General features: G+C 42.1%; 2 protein-coding genes across 4 annotated transcripts in view; both read right to left on the bottom strand.

Annotated features, from left to right (window-relative positions):
• Window positions 1-27,920, bottom strand: part of PHLPP1 (PH domain and leucine rich repeat protein phosphatase 1) — a 492,900-nt gene that overhangs the window by 463,817 nt on the left and 1,163 nt on the right. The window lies entirely within an intron of this gene.
• Window positions 26,613-27,883, bottom strand: LOC117353412 (PH domain leucine-rich repeat protein phosphatase 1-like). Its single transcript, XM_033929326.1, has one exon. It carries the CDS (start codon window positions 27,461-27,463, stop codon window positions 26,747-26,749), a length of 717 nt encoding a protein of 238 aa, XP_033785217.1. The 5' UTR covers window positions 27,464-27,883; the 3' UTR covers window positions 26,613-26,746.

Raw genomic sequence — 27,920 nt, forward strand, 5'->3', positions numbered from 1 at the left:
TTGATATTTCCATTTCAGTATATCGCACTGTGTGCCCTGGCACACTAGTGTGCCCCAGAGGATTCTAGGTGTGCCCCAAGATGCCAGCGCCATCCGACTGCTTACAGGACATGCCTCTCATGGCGAAAGGCATGCCCCGTAGTCAGTCATTGGCACCTGCACCTCTCCTCCTTGCCAGCGTCTCTGCTCCTTCTGCAGCACTCCCCACCAGCGGAAAAAGGGGGCTATGGCTGGAGAACATCCGCACATGTGCATGTTGTCATCGCGTCAACATCTGTGCATTTACGGGTGCCTTCCAGCTACAACCCCGAGATGAGCGTGCCAGCAGCTTAAAAAGTTTGCAACACACTGTTGTATTTTTAGCCTATGCCTTTCACATTGTGATGCCTTCTGGAATCTGGATTTAGATGCAACGGAGAAGGAAGAAATCAGAATTATGTACCTCCAAAACTTGTGCTGCTTCAGTGGCATGGAAAAGAAGAGCAGTGGACAGACTGAACATGAAAACAAAGCAAATCCCAACAAGGTCCATTAATGAAGTATCGTAATTACTCAATTGTGCCACAAACCACTTTGCTTGCATTATGGGCTGGTTTTGACACACATGCCTATGGCGAAGGGTTTTTTGCTACTTTGTTTTATTTGTGCCTTAAAAAAAAAAAAAATAAATTGTGGGCTGTCTCCTAGATTGAATGAAAATTTGGTCAAAGCCTGCTCCGATGAATGAACCTTAGAAGGTTTGTGCTCTGCTTCAGAAATGGAAAACTATGTCTCCAACTCACACATTAACATCTCCCCTCTGGTGCTACTTGAGACATAAAAAAATGGGTTTCCCCTCTGTTATTCCAGCACATCGATCAATCACACGCTGAACCCTCGGATTCTAGCCACTTCATAGCTCCAAAACTCAGTTTTGACTGTTTTGATTTTATTTTCACTTCTTTTTAGTTTATGATATATTTTTTAATCTCACTTATTGTTTTACCACTTATTTTGTTTTATTTTATCATTCAAATTTCATTTAACTTTCCCCAGAATTCTATTGCTTCAACGGTTCTCCCTCTGCATCTATTCTTATCTTCCCTCTTTTTAACCTTTCAAATTCCTTTAGATCATTGTAATCTTATTAGTATGTTTATTTTCTTATTTTTCTCCTCTATCTCTATTTTTCTTTCTTTATTACTCTTCTAATTGTCATTTTTCCTGGTACTTTAGTTAGATTGTGAGCCTTCGGGACAGTAAGGGAATTTCTAAGTACCTATCTTACTTATAATTTTAATGCACCAATATATTCATTGTAACCCGTTCTGGGCTCTTTTGGGAGGATGGGCTAAAAAAAATCGAATAAATAAATTCAATGATCTCTCCATGTCAGCTTTGAGCAAAGCAAGGTGACATTAGCCATCTCCCTAGACCTCAGCTCTGCTTTCGACCTAATCAATCCCCACTTTCTTCTCAATAGACTTCTCTAATGATTGGCCAGGTGCGTGCAAATTTTTTCTCATGCGAGCAACAAGTTCTGAAATTCAACAATTTTCCAGCATTTGCAAGTATTTTTTATGAGCAACACTCCTAGAATGTACAAACAATTGATGACGTGTTCGGCTTAGAACAAAGCTCTCTGGTGTAGTACTGAAAACAGTTCTGCTCCTATGTTGATCATCATTCCTACATAGTAAGCACCACATTACATTCAACTATTTACTCTCTTCATTGTGGTGTCCCTCAAAGCTCCATTCTTGCACCAATTCGAAACATTTTCTTAAGCCCCATCTATACTCTCATGACATTGGCTTGCTCTCTCTTTATGACCTAAATTGCCCGAAACTCTTAAACATCCAGTTCCACCTAGCTTACTGACTTGTCCCTTTGGCTCCACATACCATCTTTCCACTTTCTCATATATATACTTCTATATTCACATCATTTTGCTCTTTGGGTGAACATCTTAATTGGTAACTCAGTCTCAAACAGCTTTGACTCATCAGGTGCTAGATCTGTTTCTTAGCTTTGCAACATTTTTGTTCGGCTCAGAAATACTTTGAGCATTCAGTATCTATGTCAATACTTTACTCATCAGTACTTTCACATCTCAAATACTGTGATGTTATCTATGCTGGCCTCCCTTCCAACTACTCAAATACTTATGGTAAATCCAAAACACTGCTACTCGCATTCTCATCCAATCAAAAAAATTTCAGTTCATCCACTCCTAATTCGTCACCATTAGCTTCCTGTCCAATATTGAATTCAATGTAAAATTCTCAACCTAACACACAAAATTCATTTTGGTTCCACTCCTTCCTATCTTCCCTTATTATCTCATATCGCCAAGTCCATCCTCCACGTTCAATCTATAAGCAATAAATATTCCTTCAGTTTTCCAATCTCAATTTGAGTTTGCACATCATTATGCCTTTTTCCGTGTAGCCCCCTCTCTCTTGAACTCACTGTCACCTGAGCTCCATCAAGAGTCACATCAAAAGACACCTTTCAGGTCTTTATGCCCTTCACCAAGCCTAATTCTCTTCTGCCCACAGTAATTGGATGAGTGCAAACTGACTAGTGTAGATAGGTTTGTGGGGTTTCCTCCTAACACCACCACCTTAGATTATCTGCTTTCTTTTCCTAATTAGTATGCAAACCACTTGGCGCGCTCCCTCTTTAGTGGTACATTAAGTACTCTGTAAAACAATAAAACATTTACAAGACTATATGCTGCTTTCAGCAGCATTCAATGCAATCACCCTTTATTACTATTCAAATTGAATGAGTTAGGCCTACATGAAGTAGTATTAAAGTGGTTCACGGAATTTTTAGGAAATGGAACATATGAAATGAGAAGGGCACAAGTCCTAAAACTGGAATGCTTTTTGTGGCGTACCACAGGGCTCTCCGCTGTCTCCTAATACTACTACGGTTCTATTTATTATTTCAAAATCGCTACCAGATACATGCAGTGCTGTACATTAAACATGCAAGAGAGTCCCTGCTAGAAAGAGCTTACAATCTAAGTTATGACAGACACACAGGACATAGGGTGGATCAATATATGGTGCTCATAAAGAGACAAACAGAACAGATATAGTGTGTATATAGTCTCCTTCATTGTTTAACATGTACTTAAGAGCCTTGAGAAATAGGTTTTCTCCTGAAGTCCACAAATTCTCCATGCAGATGATATCTTCCTCCTATGCCTAACCAAAGATTCCTTCAATGATAACACTACAATTCTTAAAAGGGGATTACTATGCTACACAAGTCTGTGAATGCGGTTGTCTCCTCCTGTAATATCATTCTCTTCTGCTCTAAATACTTCCACCCCCCAACTACACACACTGTAAGGTATGCCAAACCCCAGCCCTGGCTAAACTCTAAATCCACTACTTACGGTCTTGTGCCAGATCTGCCTAATATATCTGGCTCAAATCCTCACTCATGCTGACTTCAAATTCCTCCCAATGTCTTTCCAGTCTGTTCTCTCACTTGTCAAAGAAGACTACTACACCCACATGACTGACTATCTTGGCCCAAACCACACCGCCTTTTTGCCACACTGAACTCCTCAAGGTTCCCTCACTTCTAACCCCTCTGTCACTCTCCCCCCTCCCCCCCCCCAACTATGGTTAATTTGTTCAAGCAGCCCAAGCCTGAAGTCGCGTGCTTCTGCAGAAACTTCTCCTCTTCCTTCTGGTTCCTTTAGAGAAGAAGCTTTTGCAGACACAAACGACTTCAGGTTCGGGCTGCTTGAACAAATTAAATTAAAACACATCAGAAAGCTAAGGGGAAGGGAGGGAGATAGATGCAGCGGTGATCGGTAGGTAGGAAGGAGAGAGAGACTGCACAAGGGGTACTGAAGGGGGATAGAGAGAGGGAAGGGGGTGGAAAGGAACAGACGCTGAAGGGAAATGGGGAACAGAGAGTGGGGAGAAGATGCTGAAAGGAAATGGGGAACAGAGAGTGGGGAGAATACGCTGAAAGGGAAGAAGACAGATGCCAGACTATGGGGGGAGCGGAGGGAAGAAAATGGATGACAGACCAATGGGGGTGGGTGGGAGAGGTACAGTAACAGAGCAAATGGAAGAGGCAGAGAAAAGGCAGACAGTGGATGGAAGGAATGAGGAGAAGATGAGGAAAGCAGAAATCAAGACAAAGGTAGAAAAAAAAAATTATATTTTCTTTTTTTTTGCTTTAGTTGTGTTGATAAAAATTTATCAACAAAGCACTGCCAGCTGAACATCTCTTTCTCTAGTTCAGCAGTCAGAACTTTGATTTATAAAATGACAATTGTACAGAATATTTTTTCTTTTAATACTTTAAGAAAATAAGTTCAGTATAAAACTATTCAAGGCTTGGGTGGATGGGATCAGATGGTTTGCAGGGACAGGGACCAAGCTCACGGGGATGGGACTGAGACCGGGATAGGGACCAAGCTCGCGGGGACAAATTTTTTCCCCGTGTCATTCTCTACTCACAACCTCTGGGTGATCTTTGACTCATCCCTATCCTTCTCTTCACAAATCCAATAGCATCAGGAGCACAAGGCTTCAAAATGGGCCTGGGGGAGGGGGGAGAAACTACACGCCATCTGGTATCCTTTTACTAAAGCATAATAAACTTTTGCATCTATCACTGTTAAATATAAAGCCTGTGTGCTGTAGAGGGGCATTCCCAGCATGTTCCGATACAGTTACTGAACAGAAAAGTACAGTTGCAGACAGCAGGTAGTAAATGCATTCAAGTTACCTGCATCGACACAGCTAGCACGTGGCAAAGAACTGTGTGCTGTCAACATACAATCAATGCCCAGTCCCCATCTCATAACAGGCTATGCAGTTAGCATGTGAATTATCACAAGTCACGGCTGTGGAACAGCACATGCACTAAATTTTTATACTAACTGGTTTAGTACAAGGCCTCCTCAAAGTCAAAGTTCTGTAGGTTTACAGCACACTATTTTGGTAATACTAGTTCTCATTTCAGATTCACTGACAATTACAGTTCTGCATATCTACTGCTTTTTTTTCAGCGAGGTAAAGGGCACATTCACTTATTTCTCAGCTCCAATGAATAAGATTTCTAAAACTAGAACCGACAATCCCTTTTTCCGACAGGAAAAGAGTACCTCAGACTGCAAAATGAATGTCTTCCATACCACAAAGCTCAATAAATTTCTAATTGCTCTTTCACAAGTGAAACAGTCTACTTTAAATATTTTAAACACACTAAAGAGCAGAATGTGAAAAATGAAAGAAGAAAAAAAAAAAAAAAAGTCTTCACACCATTGTACAAATTATTATAGCTATTTCACAGTAAGGTCAAACCCTGTAAAAAAAAGATCAAGGATTAAATTTACTATAGACTTATCCCTCAAAAAAAAAAAAATTCAAATCATATAACACAACTTGTTTTTCTTTGAACAAAATGTTCTGCAGCCTGAGAAGAAGGTTGTTTCCTATTAAGGCCAACATGAGTACTAGTGCTATGCTCCAGGCCCTTACTGATCAAACCGATTTCCTTGGCAAATGAGTCAAGAAGGAAAGAAGCCACCGTTCAGTGGGATTTTACTAGGCATAGGAACTTTATGTCATTACACATGACAACACACAAACCTCTCCCCTTTTACAAAACTGTACAAGAGGTTTTTAGCGCCGGCCGGATGAATACTCTGCACTGCTCCAATGGTCAGCGCATTCAGTGTGCCAGCCGGCACGAAAAACCTCTTGCACGGTTTTGTAAAAGTGGGGTAAGAAATCATAAGAACTACCACACCAGGTCAGACCTATCGTCCCTCGAGCACAGGGTCCCATTTCCAAAAGTGGCCAATCCAGCAGGATATGAAAAAGTAGCATGGTTAACCCTAGGAATAAAGACGACTTGGTGAACAGTTAAGCACTGATTAAAAAAGGAACTTGTCCACTTTTTTTTTTTTTTTTTTTAAGACAGCTACTGATTTACCACATTCTCCAGAGTTTAATTTTATGTGCAAATGAAAAAATATTGTCTCTACCAAGTGCACTAAAAGAAGTGGTTGCCTTAATCTGTTTAAAAAAAAACCAAAAACAACCTATGGTTGGAGAGGATATCCATTTCTTTGTATTGCAGTTTGTCCTTGCATTTTGTACTTCTTGGTAAAGACATTAAGTATTGATACTGTATGTGGCATTTGTATGTGAGTTGATATCCACTTTTATTGTTGGTTATACTTTTCAAAATTCTTTTTTTTTTTAATCTTTATTCATTTTTAAACCTTCAACATGTAATTTAAATATACATTCATATATACTTTAATCATACATATATTGTATCAAATTTAAGAAAAAAACACAACCTGTGGTGCAACAAATACACACAAAAAAAGAGGGGAATTGATATTTATAACAAACCAAAAAAACTCTTTATCAATGTATTCATTCAAACATCACCTTAGTTACTCTTAAGACCTTGAGATAAGTTGAATAGTCTTACGTCAAATGATATATCTTTAAAACGAAGATTATTTGAATGATACATTGCTATAAAGTCAAAGCCAAAAGGGTCACAGGTAACTCGTATGGTTTCTCTAATCCAGTGGTTCCCAACCCTGTCCTGGAGGACCACCAGGCCAGTCGGGTTTTCAGGATAACCCTAATGAATATGCATGAGAGAGATCTGCATAGAATGGAGGTGCCAGGCATGCAAATCTGCTCCATGCATATTCATTAGGGCTATCCTGAAAACCCGACTGGCCTGGTGGTCCTCCAGGACAGGGTTGGGAACCACTGCTCTAATCCACTACACATCTACGTACCTTTTGATAGTATTGAGTGATTGTCATATTGGATGGTGTGCCTTTTCTGTGGCAATACATGTACAATCTTTGATCCAATGCATATGATCTATATTTGTTAATCTTATAGAAAACAAGAAAAAAATTCATTTTTGAAGAACACAGATTTTTAGTTGTTTAAGCACAAGATATTTACGTAAAATATGTGTGGAGTGGGATGATTAAAATAACCGATGACAACACGGATTGGAGAAGCCATATAAGATGCCCGTGACCCTCTTAGCTTTGAACTGAGGTGTATAACGTTCAACACAGGGAGACTATATATGACTTGAGTATCTGAAAAGATTTTTGGATGAACATGGCAACGAAGGATTTGTTTCTTTTTTTGTTGTTGTTGTTTTGGGCTTTGACTTGATATTGACTATAAACCCGTAGTGGACAGATACCACAGAAAATTAAAGTTATAAAACTAAATGCAGCTTACATAAGAAGCCACGTGCAAAAGTTACAACATTGCATAACCACAGTGAAATTGTTTACAGGGATTGTAGGGATATTTAACCCCGCAGAGTAGGCAATGCACTACATCAAGCTTCGTAAATATGCCAATCTGCACTCTTAATGAGAACAGTTTGACACACTTTGTAATGCACTTCATTTGACTACTATACAGCACAAGTTTTATTTGCATAAATTAAAGAGGAATGTAAAAAAAACAGAACTTGAAACAGAAAGACCTGATGCATAACTAATTCTACATGGCTGATAGAAAGGAGCACAACTCTCCAAAGCCTGTCACACCCACAGCAGCCAGCTCTGTTAAGAACATAATTATTGCCATAATGGGACAGACCGAAGGTCCATCAAGCACGGTATCCTGTTTCCAATAGTGGCCAACCCAGATCCCAAGTAGTAAAACAGATTTTATGCTGCTTATCCTAGGAATAAGCAGTGGATTTCTCTTTTAGGAAGTTATCTAAACCTTTTTTAAACCCTGCTAAGCTAACTGATTTCACCACATTCTCCGGCAATGAACTGTTGGTGCTGAATACCCCCTCCCCAAAATATTGAGCAAGCTCCATCGATGTGTCCAGACAGTGGTAATTTATATTGTGTTTGGCACCCCCTCCCCAATCATTATGAAACACTGGAGCCTATGGTCATACTTTCATTTGATCTAATGAAAGAGATCGTGTTTGAGACATGAGAGAAATGGAAGAATGAGATGGGAAGAACAGCAATAGCATTAGTAGAGCCTTTTCCCGGCCTCTGTACATCCTTCAAGACCAGCTCACCGTTTAGGAATTATTTTCCAAACTGCACCTGTCGAGATGCCCATTTCTTCAGCTAGTCGGGAAACCTTAATTCATCTGTCTGACAAAATTAAATCCTTGACACTTCCCAGCATAGCACAGAAAAGGACTATGTTGGTAAACAGCAGCCCTGGTGTTTTATTTTTGGAATGCCTTGATTTTCTTTTAAAAATATCATTTTAATTCCGATATAAAATGTTAAACAGGCTGGAGAGGTGACATTTACTTATAAGACTTTTGGAGGAAGGGGAAAAAGCAGAGCAAAGCTCAGCAATTATATTTCAATACATCACTGAATTGTGTGTGTACGCACAGCAGTGTCCCTCTGGAAAAAAAAAAATTTAAAGGTGACTAGCCAGGACATCCAAAGAATACCAGCAATATGTCCAAGGGTTGCAAATTATTACAGAGTTTCTTAGAATGGAATACTGGATCACGAAAGACCACAAAGTTCAAATTTAAATTTTCAGCAGGGATACAACCGCAAACTAACTTCCAAATTAATAGTGCTACGAGGGGCGTTAAATAATCTATCTAACTCAGTAAGAAAGAAGAATTTTCAAAAAATTTTAGTTTAATCTTTCAATATAGCTCCTTACACTTCATCCACTTTTCCTGCAATGACTTTAATCTTTTGGAAAATAATTCTTCAAACCAGGATGTCACAGCTTTCTTGACAGCTTCATCACTTGAAAACCACTGTCCACAGAGAGATTTCTTCAAAACTCGGAACACGAAATAATCCGAGAGCCAGGTCAGGACAGTAGGGTGGATGGTTCAGCTGCTGAAACCAACATTCTCGGATGGCAGCTTGTGATTGCTGGGACAAGTGCACCGGCACATTGTTATGAAGAAGTAACACATCTGCTGCGAGTTTTCCTCATCTTTTCTCCTTGATTGACTCCCGCAAAGAGATCATTGTGTTGACATAACTCTCCCCAGTTATGATTGTCTTATGTGGCATGAACTCCAGAAACAAAAGTCCTTCATCATCCCAGAAGACAGCTGTCATGACGTTGCCTGCAGATTTTTCTGTTTTGAACTTTTTTTTTTTTGGGGGGGGGGGAAGGGGGATGACTTGTGCTTCCACTGCATTGACTCCATTTTGAACTCAAGATCTTTGTGATAGACCAATGTCTCATCTCCAGTCACCAAACGATGAAAAAAATATATATATTACTTGATCTTCACGGAGCATCTCCAAGTTCTCCTGACAGTACTGGAGACTTGATGGCCTTCTGACATTGTGGCAGTATTCTTGGAACCCATCTTGCACTAACCTTGGACATGCCCAACTTTTCATTAATTATTTTCCAAACTGTACCTGCCGAGATGACCAATTTCTTCAGCTATTCGGGAAACAAATTCATCTGACAAAATTAAATCCTTGACTTATTTATTCAATTTTCTATACCAGTCTCCCAAGGGAGCTCAGAATGGTTTACATCAGGGATCTCAAAGTCCCTCCTTGAGGGCCGCAATCCAGTCGGGTTTTTAGGATTTCCCCAATGAATATGCATTGAAAGCAGTGCATGCACATAGATCTCATGCATATTCATTGGGGAAATCCTGAAAACCCGACTGGATTGCGGCCCTCAAGGAGGGACTTTGAGACCCCTGGTTTACATGGATTTATTCAGGTATTCAAGCATTTTTCTTGCACATCTTCATCATCAATAGACTCTCTAACCCACTTAAGCTGCTTGCTCCAAAATTTGACCTTTGTAGGATGATAGGGTAGGCTCACCATAAACTGCAGTCATGCATTCATGGATCTCCTTTGGCTTTTTCCATTCTTTTGTGAGAAATTTTATCACTGAATAGTGCTCCAAATTTACAATTTCTTACTTGATTTGCAAGAGGACTCTCTCCTCATATCCTGTCTCTTGGAATGTTAGACTCGCACTGAACTACAACTGTGTATGAGTAACCTTGAGATATGTCACAACATGCACAGACTCGTTTCAACACGCTTGCTTCTTTCGTTCATGCTCAGGTAGATAAATTATTGAACGTCCCTCATAAGATGGAAAATCAAGATGGGTTTTGTTTTAGCAAGTAATACTACATAGCTGCTGTTTGCTCTCAGTTTCGGAGGGAGTGGATATTTGCATTTCCCTTTTGCTCATCTATCCTCATATGGAATAGACACACAGATGTGTTCTTGTTATGAAAAAGGTGCAGTTTAGGAGTGGAGTTATTGTTTTGGTTTAAACAATGTGTTTTCTGCTTGTATATAATATGAAAGTTTACCATGTTTGGATTTACTTAGGACTTCTGATTCCAGGTTTTAACCGATAATATTGATAAATCACCCTAAATACAAAAAAAAAATTAAAGAGGATATTTCTTGAATACTAGCTTGTCTTATACCTTCACTCATTTTTTTGTAATTTTTCTGACCTGACAACTCAATTGATACAAACAGATATTTGATTCCACTAGAAAAAGTGCTTAGTGACACTATCTAAAAACACCATTAGAATGCCGTTTTCTGTTTGACTTCATAGAACCCCAACTAGCTGGAAAACAAACTCCTAAATTTAAAATGCATAAATATGTAAGAATAGAAAGCCTACATATGCTAGTTTACAAAGATGAGGAAGATTTACATACAGCTATATATCTAAGAAACCTACAGATCATACCTTTATCCCAGGACAAGCAGGCAGCATATTCTCAACATATGCTGACATCAACCACAGAGAGCCCCAATGCGGACAGCTTCACAAGCAGACTTGCTTGAAGAACTTTTAGAAAGTTTGCGACTGCCGCACCGCGCATTCGCGAGTGCCTTCCCGCCCAACGTAGGGCGAGCGTCTCCTCAGCTCTAAGTTTTCCGTGGAGCTGAGAGGCCCTCGTTTCAAGGCTCTGCGTGAGAGTTAGTTCTACTCGTGCCTTCTCTCACCACAGCTCGTGTATTTTCTTCTTATTTACTGGGTCGCTGTGTTACATGTGTTTAAAAAAAAAAAGTCTGTGTTTAATTTTTTCGATGTCACAGCGGGGCCTGTTCCACAGCCTCAGCCTGCAAGCTTCGATTTAGTCACGGCCGTATTTCATTCCATGTCCCGGCTGGTCACAGGATTTAAGAAGCGTAGCCGATGTCAACGCGTGATCTGTCTTCAAATAAAGCCTCGACCCCGATTGCGGCCTCAACCTCGAATTTGTTGAAGTCTTCTGTCGGGCCCAAACCTTTAACCTCGACCTCGCTCAAGCCTTCCTCGATGGGGAAGTCACCTAAATCCTCTCCGGAGGGGCCGTTATCCTCAGTGTCTCCATCAGATAAGCTACCCAAGCCAACTCTTCAGGAGTCACAGGCCATTTCAACAGCGGCCCCAGTCGCTTTGAGACTTTCAAGGAAGTGTTTTTCAAAATCGAGACAACACTCTTCCTCAAGGTCGTCTTCCTTGGAGTCCATAGCCACACTAATTGTACCAGCTCCAGTGGTCTCGGTGCCAGCTTTGCAGAATATGTTGGAAACTATTCTACATCAGGAGTTTGGTAACATGCTTGCCAAATTGACTCCTGCCTCGACCCTACTTCCTGTAGTCCAGCCTGAGCACTCAGCAGTTTTACAAGGAGTAGAGTCTTTAAGAGTACCTCGAGCCCAACCTGACCACTCTATTCAAGGAGTTAAGTCCTTGAGGGTGCCTCGGGATACATCTGCACAAGGAGCCAAGTTCTTATTAGTGTCTCGACTTCGATCTCCAACCTCCAGTCCTACCTCTACACATAAGGCATTGCTTTCTTCGAGGCACAGAGCGAGGACTCCTCGACATTCCTCAATGAGGCTGGATTCGACTCGATCACAGGCCCGTGATTCGAGGCATAGTTCCTGTTCACATCATTTGTCAAGACATTCATCGAGGCCCAGGTCTTCTTCTCAAGACAGACCTCGTTTATTGTAGCATCGAGACTCTTCGAGACCATCAACTCCTTTATCAAGGAAACCTATTGTAGAGTCTCAGCATTCTCGCCAGTCGAGTTCTTCTCCTGCGAGGTTTTATTCACCAGCTGATTCTTCAAAATGAAAACGTTCCGCTTCTTTGATTCATTTCAGAAGTGGGCATTCATCTGCATCTTTGCCTATGGATTCAGATCTTCGGTATCAATACTCCAGAGAGCCTTCACCTTCTTTCTCTGCTGTAAAAGGTACCTCGAGGGGCTCTCGTACACATTCTCCTCAACAATGTCATCCCTCTTCAGATCCGGTGTCCTTTACAAAGTTTCTATGCCAAATGAGTAAAGATCTCAACATTTCTTTGGATTCAAAATACTCTAAGGAGTATTTGGAAGAACTGGGTATGCCTAATCCTCCTAAAGATTCTTGAAAAATTACCCATGAATGGTATTCTCTCTCAAACTTTCTTTTTTTTTTTTATTTATTTATAATTTCAAATCACAAATCAAGATACACTTGTACAGAGAGTGATTACAGCAAAAGAAAACTTAACATTTAATCCGTTTTGAAGAACAAATATTACTAAACCACTCAAGTCCACAATAAGATCCATGATATAACACAAACGGAATACAAGAAGAAAACTTTCAAAAGAAATCTTGATACACCATACTCCATTCCTGCTGTGCCAGCAAAGCTGAAATCTCGATATAAAATGGTTCACTGTAAGGGATTTGAGAAGTCTCAACTATCACATCAATCTCTTCTCGTGGAATCTTCTTTGAAAAGAACCAATCCTGCCAAAGTTTATGCTACCGTCCTTCCTGGCCGAGAGGGACGAACCATGGACAAGTTTGGCTGTCGGCTGTATCAAAATTCAATGATGACAAATCAAATTTTAAACTATAACTTTGTCTTCACATCTTATCTAAAGCACTGGATCAACGCCATGCTGACTTTTTTCAAGTATCTACCTCAATATCGGCTCCCGGAGTTTCAACACATGCATCACACCCTGGGTCAACTTCGCATGCATATGGTTCAGGCTGTATATGATGCATTTGAAATGTCCAGGGTCACTGTGTTCTCTGTGGCCATGCGCCGTCTAGCCTGGCTCTGCACCGTAGATATGGATCCAAATCTGCAAAATCGACTGGCCAACATCCCATGTCAGGGGAATGAGCTGTTTGATGACTCTATTGAGGCAGCTACAAAGTGCTTGTCTGAGCATGAGAAATCGTTTGCCTCCACAGTTAGGCCAAAGCCGAAGTCTTCCACTCCTAAGAGTTATAGGCCTCCTCCATCTTATCAGAGGCATTATCCTCAAAAGTCAGCACCTTATTCAAGGCTGCCTCCTAAGAAACAACAGCAACGACAACAACAGCTGCCCCCTAAGTTCACTCAGCCTTTTTGACCAACTAACACAGGAAAAGGGGATAGAAGGGTATAGATAGAGGATCACTATACAGGTCCTGGACCTGATGGGCCGCCGCATGAGTGGACTGCTGGGCTTGATGGACCTCTGGTCTGACCCAGCAGAGTCACTGCTTATGTTCTTATAACCTCAATCGTTCTGCCTCTGTCCTCTCCTCTTTCCATCAGAGGTCATCTCCATCACTTTTATTAACAATGGGAACTTATAACATCCGACCTCTAGGTCCTCACAATCATCAGAGAAGGTTACTCTCTTCACTTCCTTCAGGTTCCACCAGATCTTCCTCCAAGAGAGTATCCTTCCAAACCGTCGCAGACTACCCTTCTTCTTCAGGCTCAGTTTTTTGGGGCTTGAGGGAGGAAGGAGGGTTTGCGGCTCAGGACTGCTGCCACTTCAGGGGGACTCTTTTCCCACCGGCGATATTTTTGCCGGTTGTGCGAGAGTCTCAGTTAACTGAGACTCTACTGAATACTGATCCTCTTGAAGTGACTCAAAATTAAAGCAGTTTACAAATCATAAAACAAGAGATAATGAAAAGGAACATGAAAAATTCTACATTATATAATAGTAATTCAGAAAAAATAAAACAAAATAAGGATTTTATTTTTTTTTTAAATCCTTGTCAGACTGCACATTAATTCTCCTGTACAGAAATATTTCAAGTATGGTCATTACTCAACATGTAATATCAAGGAATTTATTAAACACCCAAGACAAATGTTAAACCCCAAATAAAAATTGTACCTTTATCTTCACATTTTGTGTCGGGGTGGGTAACATCAATCCCAACTGGACTGCAGCCCTCAAGGTTTTCAGGATTTCCCCAATGAATTTGCATGAGATCTATTTGCATACAATAGAGGTAGTGCATGCAAAGAGATCCCATGTATATTCATTGGGGAAATTATGAAAACCTGATTGGATTGCAGCCCTAAGGACCAAGGCTGCCTCAGCATTAGAACAGACAAAAGAAAATGTTTCGACATTGGATGCCTAAACATTGCAATAGCTTGAAAAAGTTTTGGAACTGTATTCAAACTTCATGATTCCCTAAAATGTTGGCCAACAGATCATACATCAGTTTAAGTGTGCAACCAGAACACAAATAAACATACATACCAAAATGGCAATACTCTTTTTACATTCTTTCCAACTTAATGGTAGATAGAACAAAAATTATACATAAAGGGGTCCAGCATGTCTGCCTGAGGAGCATATAACTGAAAATGTAATAGACGGACTAAATCTGGCATGAGGGAAAATCATCAAGTTAAAAATGGGCCAGTTTGCTCTGGAGATGTCAAAGAAATTCACTCCCTATAAAATGGCCTAAGGCAGTATCTCTCAAACTTTCTTGAGCCGGGGCACACTAAAGGTAGTGGCCACGGTTTGAGGCACCCAGAAGTGTGCAGATGTCGCCGTGATGACATCACACATATGCATGACGTCATCACGTCGACATCCATGCATATGCAGAAGCCCTCCAGATGGGACCTGAGACGCTAGTAGGGGGTACCAGCAGGGAAGAGTGCCGGAGAGAAAGAGAGGCACTGGTGCCAGTTGATTGCCTACGGCAGTGTTTTTCATCTACTTCAAGCTAAGTACCTCCTAAGTCTAAAAAATATCAACTGACCACCACACCAACCACAGACTTCCCTAGGCCCACACAAGCTCTGCCCCATATCCCATCCCCTTTACTAATTGTAATGTAATTTTTCCATTCATTTTTCATATACACAGCAGCTATAAATTCTCTAAACTGACACATTTCAATCACTATATTGAAAATAAAATCATTTTTCCTCTGCAGGCTGCTGTAATTAGCTTTAAAGGTGAGACCGGGAGGCCAGGGAGGAAGCCGGAGGACGCTAGAGAGAAGGGGAAACATGCAGGCCTTCGACGAATCGGGCAGTGCTGGCGCTGTACTGCGTAGGAAAGTCAGCTGGCAGGCGCCTCTCTTCCTCCTCAGTGTGCCATGGCACACTTAGAATCTCAGGAGGCAAACTAGTGTGCCTTGGCACACAGTTTGAGATACACTGGCCTAAGGTATTCCTATAAAAACATAAGAATAGTCTTACTGGGTCAGACCAAATGGTCCATCTAGCCCAGTAGTCTGACTTCATGGTGTCCAATCTAGGTCACTAGTACCGGACAAAAAAAACCCCAAATAGTAGCTCCAGCTTCTGTAGCTAAAACAAAATCCAAACCCCCAAACATATAGCAAAACCAGGAAAATTAGGGAATTGCTCCTTTTGCAGTGCCTCTCCTCCTCTTGGTCACAGACACCTGCCCACACTACAGCCAACCATTAGGCCACTCCATTTGAAGTATGTCATTGGATGGTGTGCATACTCACTCACAACCTGCTGCTGCCACCGCATACATTTAATTTTGTATATAAAGAGAATGTTCTGGCATACCGTCATGTAAGCTGTCCCCTTCGCTCACTGCAAGGCAGACAAACACACTGAAACAGTTCACACAGACTGATTGGAAAGAATTTCATGAATCATGATTGGTTGCTATTAAACTGGGTTTAGAAGACCAGGCAGTCTTCTGCTCTTTACCATTGGCCCTTCCTCCATATGGTTTTCCGACTTGTTTAGACCAATTAAGCAAACAAAAACAAATTTTAAAGAAAGTATCAAGAAATCACCAGCATGCAAGAGAAAACCGTGTTCCAGTTTATAAAGCAGTTTAAAGTTTAAACATGTAGTTTGGGGTTTTTTTTTTTTTAAAATAAAAGTTCAGTCAGAATCAATAAAAGAACTCCAGTGAAAAGACTATACAGTAAACCCTCACGCATTCACGATTCGCAGACTCAGTAATTTGCGGTATTTTCCACCTCTTCCTGGTACTAAAGTCAGGCTACACCAATCAGGAGCTGCTTTGACACGCTATCTGGCATGTCAAGGCAGCTCCCGATTAATGTAGCCTGACTTTAGTACCAGGAAGAGGTGGTTGGAAAATACTGAGAATGATTTTCAGCACCCGCTGGCACCCCAGCTGCCCTCTCATGCCTCTTCTGCCTTCGATCAGCTATTAAACCGCATTCGAGTTTTTTCCAAAATTCACAGGTATTCTTGGAACGGAACCCCTGCGAATTTCAGGGGAGTACCGTATAGCAAATCAATGCAATAGGGACATCACATGATTCTTAAAATATTCCTTTATCTTCATCTCTTCAGAGATAAGCATTCGTACCACCAGATGCTGGTCTCTACAGAGAATAAGGGCCACTTTTACAAAGCCATGGTAGCGATGCTGTAGCCAAACGTTGTCTCTTCAAGGGCCTGATGCTAGTGCTCAAATCCTTGCATGAATGGCACTGGCCTACGTGATGACTAAGCTTCCTCCATGTGCCGAACTGGTCCCTCCACTGCCAGGATGAAATACGCCTCAAAATGCCCCCTGGTCGTGCCCTTCAACTGTAAACCGCAAAGCGATAGTCCTACTTCTACTTCATACAGAGTCACTGAAATCAACAGCCCCCCATAGACCAGATCCCTTGAAGGACTCCTTTGCTTTAGAATCAGTATGTGTCAAATTAGATATAACTTGTACTGGAAACCTTGCATCATAAGGACAACCATAGCAAATTGTAACCAGTAAACTGTATATTATTATTAGTCCCTAGCATGTATCAAGTTAGAATAAAAACTTGTTATCTTAAACTTGTACAGAAATTATGTATGTTAAACCTGTAAACCATTCTGAGCTCTCTGGGGACAACAGGCTAGAAAACGAATTAAATAAATTACCGTATTTTTCGCTCCATAAGACGCACCTACCTCTACAGGAGGAAAAAACAAGAAAAAAAAATTCCGAACAAAAATAGTGCGCCCTGTCTCCTGTCCCCCCTCTGGTACCATCCGGGACAGGACACATCTAGTGGTGGGCACATCTAATGGTAGGCAGCCGCAAGCCAGCCTGCCCCCAGCCAGCCCCCATACCTTTTTAAATCCTGCCCACCCATCCCCTGCTCGTGGGTCTGTCGGCTCCAGCCCCACCTCCCTTACTCGTGGGCCCAGTAGCTCCAGCCGGCGTCTCTCCTTCCCTGCCGTGGCACCTACCTTGCAGACGGCACTCGCAGCCTTTGCTCTGCCGTGCTCCTTCTCATTTCCCGGCCAGCGGTGCAGAGATCAGCAGCACTGATGTCAGCAGCAAGCTTTATGTTCTCCCGCTTGACCCCGTGCTGCTTTCTGAATGGCTGCCATAAGTTCTCACGAGTCCCGCAAGAACCTATGGCAGCCATTCGGAAAGCAACGTGGGCCTGACCAGGCAAGCGTAAAGCTTGCACCTGACGTCCACGCTGTTATCTCTGCGCCGCTGGCCAGGAAATAAGACAAAGGAAGGATACATACTAGACCACCAGGTTAAAAAGGGGGGCCAACGATGAGGGGGAAGACGGACAGACGGGTTGGTGGGGGGGTGTAACAAAATTTGTACCTTCGCTTCACCTTCCACTTTTGGGTGGAAAAAAAGTGCATCTTATGGAGCGAAAAATATGGTAATTAAATAAATAAATGCACCAAAGCCCATAGGGCATTACTGTGGCAGCATCACTACCACAGCTTTGTAAAAGGCCCCATACTATTAGTTTTCCTATGATTCACTTTAGTTGGTATAGATTTTTTTTTCTTAAGTAAGGTTTAAAAGTTGTAGGTTTAAAAATCTCTCTGTTTTTGCATGTTAATGAGATATTTTAAGGATCATGCGAGAGCTCTAGCGACATGAGTTCCATTAATGCAATTTGATAATCCTTATTTACACTGCTTTATAGACTTAAACAATGACTCCACTATTGTGTGTGCTGGTCATTTCCCAACGGTGGTTTCTTCTGGCCGTTGTTGGGTTTGTTTGTATAGTGAGAGCTATCAAGTGGAACTATTTATTTATTAATTCATTCAATTTTCTATACTGTTCTCCCAAGGGAGCTCAGAACGGTTTACATGAATTTACTCATGTACTCAAGCTTTTTTCCCTTACAACTTACAAATTTATTTAAAATTTGTTAAATCATCTATACGTGGTTTCTAGATGATTTACAGTTAAAAACTGTGGGTAGCTTTACAATAACCAATACATTTAAGGATGATAAATAAACCAACTTACTTGTACAGTAGGATAAGAGGGAGGACTACATTTTTGATAGGAAAGAGATATTTAAGGTTAAAACAGAAGGAAGGGTTATGTGTGTTATTTGCAGCAGACTAATCAGATGGCACATACCAGAAACTTTGTTGAATACCATAGCATGTGTATGTACCAATAATCTCAAACTGGTTGTAAGATAGCTCTGATTTTTGTTCCCATTTTGCAGAACGCACAATTCAATGAAGATGACTTTTATATAGTAACTAAATTGGAGGAGTGTGCTTTTTTTTTTCTTTTTCGACAGCCACCCTTTATTTGCCTGTGCTGGGTAGACTAGAAGAGAATTTGAGATAAGGGAGGGAAGGTTCTCACTGAATAGCAAAGATTTTCTGTGATTTGAGGAAAAATTAACATTTCTAGAGGGTTGGGTTGTTGTTGTTTTTTTGGGGGGGGGAAGGTTCTTTTTTAAATTTAATACCTATAAATGATTTGACCAGCAACTTTCCATTACAGGATATAGGCACTTAGTTCTACCATCCAGGGTTATATAGATTGGGTAAAGGGTAAGGGTAGGAGGTAATAAAGGTCACAGATTTCATTTTCTGTGGGTACAATCATTTTCTCCACTTTCAAATGTCAGCATTTGCAGGAAAGCATCTTTGATATACATAGGTGAAATCACACACACAAAAGATGCTTGATTTTCAAAGTTCGATCAACAGAAGTAACTACCGTTTCTAATCATTCATCCTCCCCGGCATCCTACTCCAACACACATCCATCTGTTTCCAGAAGAACCCCCCTGTCTAAGGATGACACAGTCCCAGGGAGATAGGAGCATAAGTCATGGAGGGAGGTGGGAGTGAGGAGCAGCATGCCTCACTGCTTTTTTTAAACAAATTATGCATTTCATGGATGCCACACAAAGAACAAGAATCACTGCAAAAAAAAAAAAAAATAAAAGTCACCAAAAGATTTCCACCTAAATTTCTGCACACTCCCCCATCTACTAAACAAAATGGGACCACAATCCATTCATCTTGAGTCAGTTTCAAAATTAGAATGCTGCCTGCACTGAACCGTGAGCACAAAAAAAAATTAATGAATCAGGCAATGTGACATGCTGCTAAGGGGGTTTTCTGCCACGAAACTCCCAACAGCTTTACAAAATGTTTTTTCAAGTACAAATGACTTTCCCCGTGTGTTTTCTTTAAAAATTATTCAAGGGGCTTCACCACGTAAGTCTTAATTTTCTGCATTTTATTTCCGGCTGTGAGCTCCGTACCACCGTCCTCCATTGGGAAAGGTGAACCAGCCCTCTGTGAGCTAACTACCTCACTATCGTCTAAATATTTCACTCTACTGAACCAATACGTACGCTTTCAGAACACAGTCTGCACATGGAGAACAGACCGAATTTTCACACTAACGTTTGAACTGGCATTTAACCTTTTAGCTCACCTTTCCCAAAATCCTACAATACAGCTGAAGAATAACCACTCCACACCCACTACTATGGCCAGTCACCTTCATGTCAAATGTCATATGTACATCACCAACCTGAAAAGCCAGCATGTAATGCCATTCATTTCACCACAGTCACAAACCATGTCAACCAACACTACATTAAGGTAAGAGCATTATTACTACCAGCCAAACAAACAGAAGCACAGCATATACCCTCTTTGGCCTAAATTATATTTCCAAGCCTATAAAACACAAAAAAAAGAGGAAGGAGTCTTGTCTTAAAGTATGAAAATACAACAGAATAAAGACAAGCAAAATGTCTATACCACCTGGTTATTTATTATAAAAAAAGATCATAGAACAATTTAAGTTTGTCTCTGGTTTTTATACATGTAGCAAAAGTCTTTGAGCCGACAGGTCATTGGACAAACGTCCCTGTAGCAAAGTCCTGTACTGGTAGGTCACAGGACAAAACGTCTTGACTAGGATCCCAGTTTCGGCGTTGATAGAATGACTTCTTCAGGGGACACTATGGACAACAGTACCTCTATCAAGTCTCGGGGCTTGTTGTAGAGGATAATTAGTTGTGATGGAGGCTGCAACTGAGATTTTCTGGAATACAAGCAGTCCTCATTGCACGCATTGTACAGGCAGAGACCTCAAAAGTCAACTCGGTTCTGCCCGTTTCGGTGCCCCTCCCACTCATCCTACCGATCCACTGTTTGACTTTTGCTACACGTATAGAGACTTTGTTGTAGCTTGAATTGTTCTATGATTTATTTTTTTTTTTTTAAATAAATAACCAGGTGGTTACAGTATAGACATCTCACTTGCTTTTATTCTGTTATAAGCCTATAAAAGTCAGGCGCTGTTTATGACCCCAGAGGAAGATGATTTACAACTGATATAACCATAAAGATATCCTTCCAGGAGTTTCAGATCAGCTCAGCTCACCCCCACACACACACACAAAGCTTTCTATTGTGTTTTTCTCATCTCTACATGAGGCTTACTGGGGACTCCAATGAGAATAGGGCAGCATCATCAAGTTCACAGATATTCGCAGCTTTCAAAAACTTAAGGAATAATAATATTTCCTTTAAAATTAATATTGAAGTATTTATTTCATACAGAAAAAAATAAAAATCACAAATTTCCTTACTATGTCTGCAGCACATAGAAAAAATAATTCACAATTACAAATGCGAATTGGAGGGGTGGTCTAGTGGTTAGAGCAGCTGCCTCAGCACCCTGAGGTTGCGAGTTCAATTCCCACTGCAGCTCAAGTCACTAAACACTCCATTGTCCCAGGTACAAAATAAGTACCTGTCTGAAATATGTAAAATGCTTTGATTGTGTAAATCACACAGAAAAAGTGATATCGAAGTCCCTTCCCCTTTACCCTTTTTAATACTCAAATATGTCATGAACTCAAAAGATTCAAGCGCTGAACTCTTTCACCCCCTAGAAGAAAACAAAGCAGAACCACCACCACCACCATTCCTCCTCCCCAACACAAGTCAACTGGTTTAACTTCCAAAACCAGTAGTTCCCAAACACTGGGGAATTGAAAGTCAATTGAAGCTGCCATTTACAGGTGAACCGAGAAACCTGTCAAACACAAAAACTTTTCCATCTCACACCAGTACACCCACACTACCTACACAACACTCCTCCATTGTCAGAGTGAGACAGGGCCAAAAACCGAATCTTCCTCTTGGCTTCCTTACCAGTCAATGCTTGTTTGGGTAGGACACAGCACTCCTACCTTGGCAGGAATACCAGCAAAACTGCCCTTGTACAGTGGTTACTTCATAAGCAAAACTATCCAATAATCAGTCCATAGACTCTACAAAGAAGATACTGATTTTTTTTTTTTTTTTTTCATTCAATACGTATGCACTGTTTACATCTTCCGGTTATTAAACAAAGTTTTATTCTCAATGCTTACAGGAGTGAGAAAGAGTGGTTCTGGCAATGGCAGCACTAGATTAATTAAAGGGAAGTTCTGTGACCCTGTGCAAGACTAACAGCTTTCAGGGTGACCTTCAGAAAAGTCAATCTTTTCATGCTAGGGAGACTTAGGTCCTGTCGGACATTACCTACTAAAATGTACATATTACATTTTCGCTCAGCAAATTGTATTTCTATACTATTGCCTCCTAAGGTCTCTGATCTCTGTATTTTCTCTGAATATCTACTTATTGTTTTTCGCTGAATGTCCAGCACTCTTGATTGTAAACCACCTAGAAGTCGCAAGATTGTGGCGGTATAGAAGAATAAAGTTATTATTATTATTATTACCACCACTCTCTCTCTGGAATTCTATCCAAATTACCTAAGAAAAGACACAACCAAAAACATTCTTGTTCAATTACGCTTTTGGACTATAACTGTCCTTTTAAGGATGACTATATGATTTCCCCGAGTTCCCTTCCTTTTGTTTCTTCCTTTTTTGTCCTTTTCTTTCAAGATTGTAGTTCTCCCCCTCTTCCCATTGTTCTATGTTTGTTTTGTGGGTCCTACTAATTGTTCTATCAATACCTCTTTTCCTCCTTCAGTAAAACTGTAAGCAGACCACAGCAGAGAAGATTCTCCACTTTTCAGGAATATAAATATTATGAAAAACATTCCAGGGAGGTATTGATAGAAATTTTTTTTCTCTCTTGCTCCTGTGTTTATTTTTTTGGAAGATCCTACTAATTGCTCCGCAGTAGTGTCTGTTTTTATTAGTCATTTTTTAAAATATATATCTTATGTTATACCTTTTTTAGCTAATGTACACCATCTAGAAGTCTAATTAGGTGGAATAATAAATTTTTAATAAACTTGGAAACTTCTTGTCATTTATGGGACCCAGGCTTCAGAACAGATCAGGATCAACGCTGGAATGGGCTTTGATAGCAATCATTGTAGTTAGGAAGTAGGACTTCTGCAGGGAAGACTTCTACAATCTATGCCCCAAAATTGACAGGGAAAAAAATTTATTTATTTTAAAAATTTATATACCGTTTAAACCTAAACGGTTTACATATCATTACATATATAATTCAATAACACAAATAAAAAACAAACGTTAACATATAATCATCAGAAAATCATGTGAAGTGCCCATCAAAAGAACAACCGCAAAGATCAGTTCCTAGAAAAATGCATTAACAAATAACTGTGTTTAATAGTTTTCCGAAATTACTCATGTCATGACATTTTGTAATTGACTGACAAGTGACTTCCACAATTTGACCCCCGCACAGCTAAAGGCCATTTTACTGGTCTAAGCATATTTTAGATTAACATTTGTTTTTAATAACGCTGAGTCCTCAGAACGCAGAGACCTAGATGGTAAATAATTTGACTTCTTAACTTTTAAACAATTCAGGTATGGTTCCATACAAAAATTGATGGCAAATCATTATTTCTTTATACTGAGATCTAAAAACAACAGGCAGCCAGTGCAATTGTTGGAGATAGGGCGAGATGTGATCATATTTAGATACGCCTGTTATCAATCTTGTTGCAGCGTTCTGCCCAACTTGCATTTTCCTGCATCAACTCTGGCCTCCTTGCTGGACAAACTGGATGGACTGTGGAGGTCTTTTACCTACCGACATTTACTATGTGAGCGATCAATACACATATTCTTCCGTTTTCTCTTTTGTGGCCAGATAGACATAGAAGCATAGAAACATGATGGCAGATAAAGGCCAAATGGCCCATCTAGTCTTCCCATATTCCATCCAATTACACCTTTCCCCAGATATTTAAATCATGCACTACACAGCTGCTACTTTTGAATGAAAGGCATATTCAAGCACTTAGGATATCATACACAGTAGCAGTGAGAAAACTTATCACGAGATCCTGTCAATTTAAAAATCTGTATATTCCTAGAAAAAGGGTGAATGGCAAGTGTGAACAAAAAACACACACTGTGAAGATTGATTTGTCATAGGCAATTTCAATTTAGAAGGTTAATAATTTAATCTTATCTAATCAACAGTCCATAGTTCCATTAATTTTATGGATTTTAATTCAATCAGTGTTGGAAAATAAAGCGTCTTATCTGTTCAAAACAAAGTCCAGGAGAGTGAAAGTCCAATCCTAACATGGGCCTCCTCTGGAAGCCTCAATCAGGGAAGTATGGTAAATGTTTTCCTGAAGGAAAATTTCAAAAGTTGTTAAACAACTTTTTGCTCTCACCAACCATGATGTAGACTCAAGTGAACTTAATTTATTCATTCATTCAAAATATTTATAGTCCCTTGTACTATTATATAGAGGTGGAGTACAATACATAAAAGCAAAAATAAAATTAGTCATGCATTACAAAAAACAACTAGTCTATGTAATCTCAATCCTTTACTTCCAGTCAAAGATGTATTGAGACATCCTCTCCCCCTCCCCCAACATAAATGAAGCAGGGGGTAAAGTATAAAAATAAATTACCCTTTCATAAAATGCTGATTACATTAATCTTATATATCTTAATTCAGCCAGAAAAGCTATGAGTCGATAAAGTACTGTAACTATGGATCGATGATTAGATTAAATCATCCCTCAATCATTTTTATACTATCCTTCCTTCATGAGGCTTTTTGTTTACCCTTATGATTTTCCTATTAGAGGATACAAAGAGGTTTACATTTAGAATAGTTGTTTTTGGTCTTGTCTGTTGAATGACAAGTCTTTATGGTCACTTAGTGTTACTTGTCTCACATACACCAACTAAAACAAGCCACCATGGGACTCAAAGTCCTGCAATATCTAGAAGGTTGCAGCAGCAGATTGAAAACCCAGGGAAGCAGGTTTAAATCTCACTGTGGTTCCTTATGACCTTGGGCCAGTTACTTAAGCCTTAACTGCCAAGGGTGCAAAGACTAAACCCACTAGGTACAGGACAAATACCTACTGTACCTGAATGAAAGTTTGCCTTGAAATAAGGTACAAGTTTTTCTATACTCCACGTTTTTTGGGGGTTGTGAGATTTTTGAGTAAGGTTTTAAAAGTTAAACACCTCCAGCATAGGGGCCCATTTTCTCACACACAAAGCCCATTTCTAGTGCAGCCATAAATGTGGCCTATTCCAGCCAATATGGTTATGTGCCGTTAGCTTTAGCGTACTGCTGTTTAAAAAAAAGTTACCACAGGAACACTTATCTTCTATTTAGGAGGTGTTATGGACACACTAGCTAGTCAGCATGGCAGAGCAATGTCAGCAGACTAGATGATTAGCACATCTGTACCCATCCTGTACACGACACGCCCCCTTCCACAAAAAATCAACATGCTTAGTGCACAAAGATGGCAACCTTAACACAAAACACTTCAGCGCATCCCATATCAAGCCATTTTTCTTGTATTAGGCACACATTCGTGCCTAACACATCTTGGTAAAAGGACTCCATACTTTCCTAAGACTACATAAGAACATAAGAATTGCCATCTCCGGATCAGACCCTAGGTCCATCAAGTCCGGTGATCCTCACATGCAGAGGCCCCACCAGGTGTACCCTGGCATAGTTTTAGTCCCCAAGCCTTCCTTCAGGCTGAAATACTATTTGAAAGCCAAGCCTGGTCACCAATCAAACTCTGATGCCACACCCACATGATCAAGGACACAGCTCATGATGGTAGCTTCTTTTCAGCATCAGTCTAGCATTCAATTTCAAACAAATATTATTGCATACACTGTAACCCAATTTGAAAGCCTTCTACCCTTCAAAGTGGAGCTATACCTGCTCACACAGAAGCAATGAAGTCAATTACTGTCTCTCACATATGTATTCCTCTAATGTTTGTTTGGTTTCTTTTAGGAAAAAGTTCTGTTAAAAAGGGGAGGGGGGTTGTAACCCAGATGAGATTCAACACAAAGCTATTTAAAATGTTTTACTACCTTTCCTGTTCCAATTCACTCATTGCAATTTCCTTAAATTAGACCAAAGAAATATTAACACTAACAAATATCTTGCAAAACCACTGAACCTTAGAGATCCCTTCCAATACCATCGAGCAGATCATCCAAATTGGATAGCATATTTTAGGACTTTAATACTTGCAAAGAGATCTAATCGAGTTCACCAACAGTCCTAAATACCAACATCGCTGCAAGAAGGGTGCAAGGACTGTCCTCAAGCAGGAAACCTGTGGCAGGCACCAGAACGATGGGGGAAGGGAGAGGAACGAAATAACTAAAACATAAACCTGTCACACAAGCCACCTAAATCAGGCTCAGGGCGACAGCACCGTACACTGAGACTAATGAGCAAAGCCAAGCCTTACCTGCATAGAAACGGATGAGGCAGCCGATTTCGGCCTCCATGCCCTCCTCCTGCACCCGGCCGCGGTCCCTGAAGCCCAGCTGCAGCAGGTAGTCGTTCTGGATCTGCAGCGGCCGCTCGTGCGGCTCCAGCCGGCGCGCGCTCTCCCCGTGCAGCTGCACGTAGAGCGCGGGCAGGCGGGCGGCCTGCAGGGGGTCGCTCTCGGGCGCCGGCGGGCAGGCGATGACCGGCGAGCGCTCCGGGTCCGAGGGGCAGCCCGGGGTGACCGAATCCAGCCCGTCGGGGATCAAGCCGAAGAGCTCCGAGTCCGCGTCCGGGAGCCTCAGGGTGCGGGGCGGCGGCACCAGGCAGGGAGCATCCTCCGGCTCGTCGTCGTCCCGCTCCTCCTCCTCCTCCGCCGGGCGGGAGTCGCTCGTCTTCCTGCTGCCGCTGATGGCGATGGAGGCCGGGGTCAAGAGTCTGCAGCAGCCGTCGCTCTCGGGCTCAGGGTCGCCTGGAGGGGGGGGAGGGGGACGGGGGGAGGCGGCTGCCCGGCACGACGGGGGAGGCGCCCGCCGGGCCCGGCACCCTGACAGCTGCCGTCGCCCCGCCGCCTCCCGCCGTCCCCTTGTGCCGGAACTGTAGCAGGCGCGCGGCCACCTGGGCGGCGTCGGTGTGAAGGGTGCAGAGGACGGGCCGGAGGCCGGAGGAGAGCTGCCGCTCGGACAAGTGCACGCAGCCCCGCTCCGGGGCGGCCCGCACCCACTCGCGGTCGGCGGGCAGCAGGAGGGGCAGCGCCTGGCGGCTCTTGCTCGGAGCCTTCCTGTCCAGGCTACGGTTGCTCGACGACGACCAGGACGGGGCCGCTACGGAGGACGAGGCGGCGGCGGCGGCTAGGGGGGCGGCCGTGGACAAGTTCCTCTTCAGCCGCCGTCGCCTCAAGAGCAGGGAGTTGGCGTTGCTGCCGCCGCCGCCGGGGACGTGACTTCCATTGCCGCCGGCCACCTGCAAGAGGAGAGGAGCCGGCACCGAGTTTCCCGCCGGCCGCGCGGCTGAGGCTTGCCCGGGCGCCCCGCCCTTTAACTTCAGTCTGAGGGGAGCGGGGGCGTTCGCGGTGGAGTCCAGGGGTGGCGGTTGCCTTCGCTGCTGCTCCGCTACAGCTGCGGCCGGGGACCGCTCCCTGCTACGCGGCGCCTCTAGTCGCCCCTCAGCGGGCTCCATCCGACGGTCAGCGCCGCGTTCCGGAATCCAGCGGGAAGAGCCCCCCACAAAGGACCCGGGATTCCCGAAATAATCAAAAAACAAAGCACAATGGGCTGCCGCCGCCGCGAGGGTTCGACGCTTTATGACGGAATTCGAAGCATTCCGCCGCTGTGCACTGTCCGACTCACGGCCCTGCCACAGCTATAGCTGCCAACGCCATTACGCGCAGAGCGCTCGCCGAACCTCATGAATATTAACAGAAGGAGGCGCAGAGAGAGGGAGGAAAAAAAAAAAAAACCACCGACCGGTAGAAAGATAACAGGAGGGAACGTAGCGCGCCACGATTATAGTGTTGCTGGGTTATTTTCGTGACGTTATGACAGGAGGAGGCGTAGGGACGGCTCAAAACCACAGAGATCCAGCGCTGTGCGTGAGAGAGCGAGAGCCGTCGCTAACGCGGAGCATCTTGGGAAAC

This window comes from Geotrypetes seraphini, chromosome 2 (genome assembly GCF_902459505.1).
Source record: "Geotrypetes seraphini chromosome 2, aGeoSer1.1, whole genome shotgun sequence".
Taxonomy (NCBI): domain Eukaryota; kingdom Metazoa; phylum Chordata; class Amphibia; order Gymnophiona; family Dermophiidae; genus Geotrypetes; species Geotrypetes seraphini.

Bases quoted from the DNA above. Each gene is read 5' to 3' on its own strand.
- LOC117353412 (XM_033929326.1), bottom strand. From the start codon at position 27,463: ATGGAGCCCGCTGAGGGGCGACTAGAGGCGCCGCGTAGCAGGGAGCGG.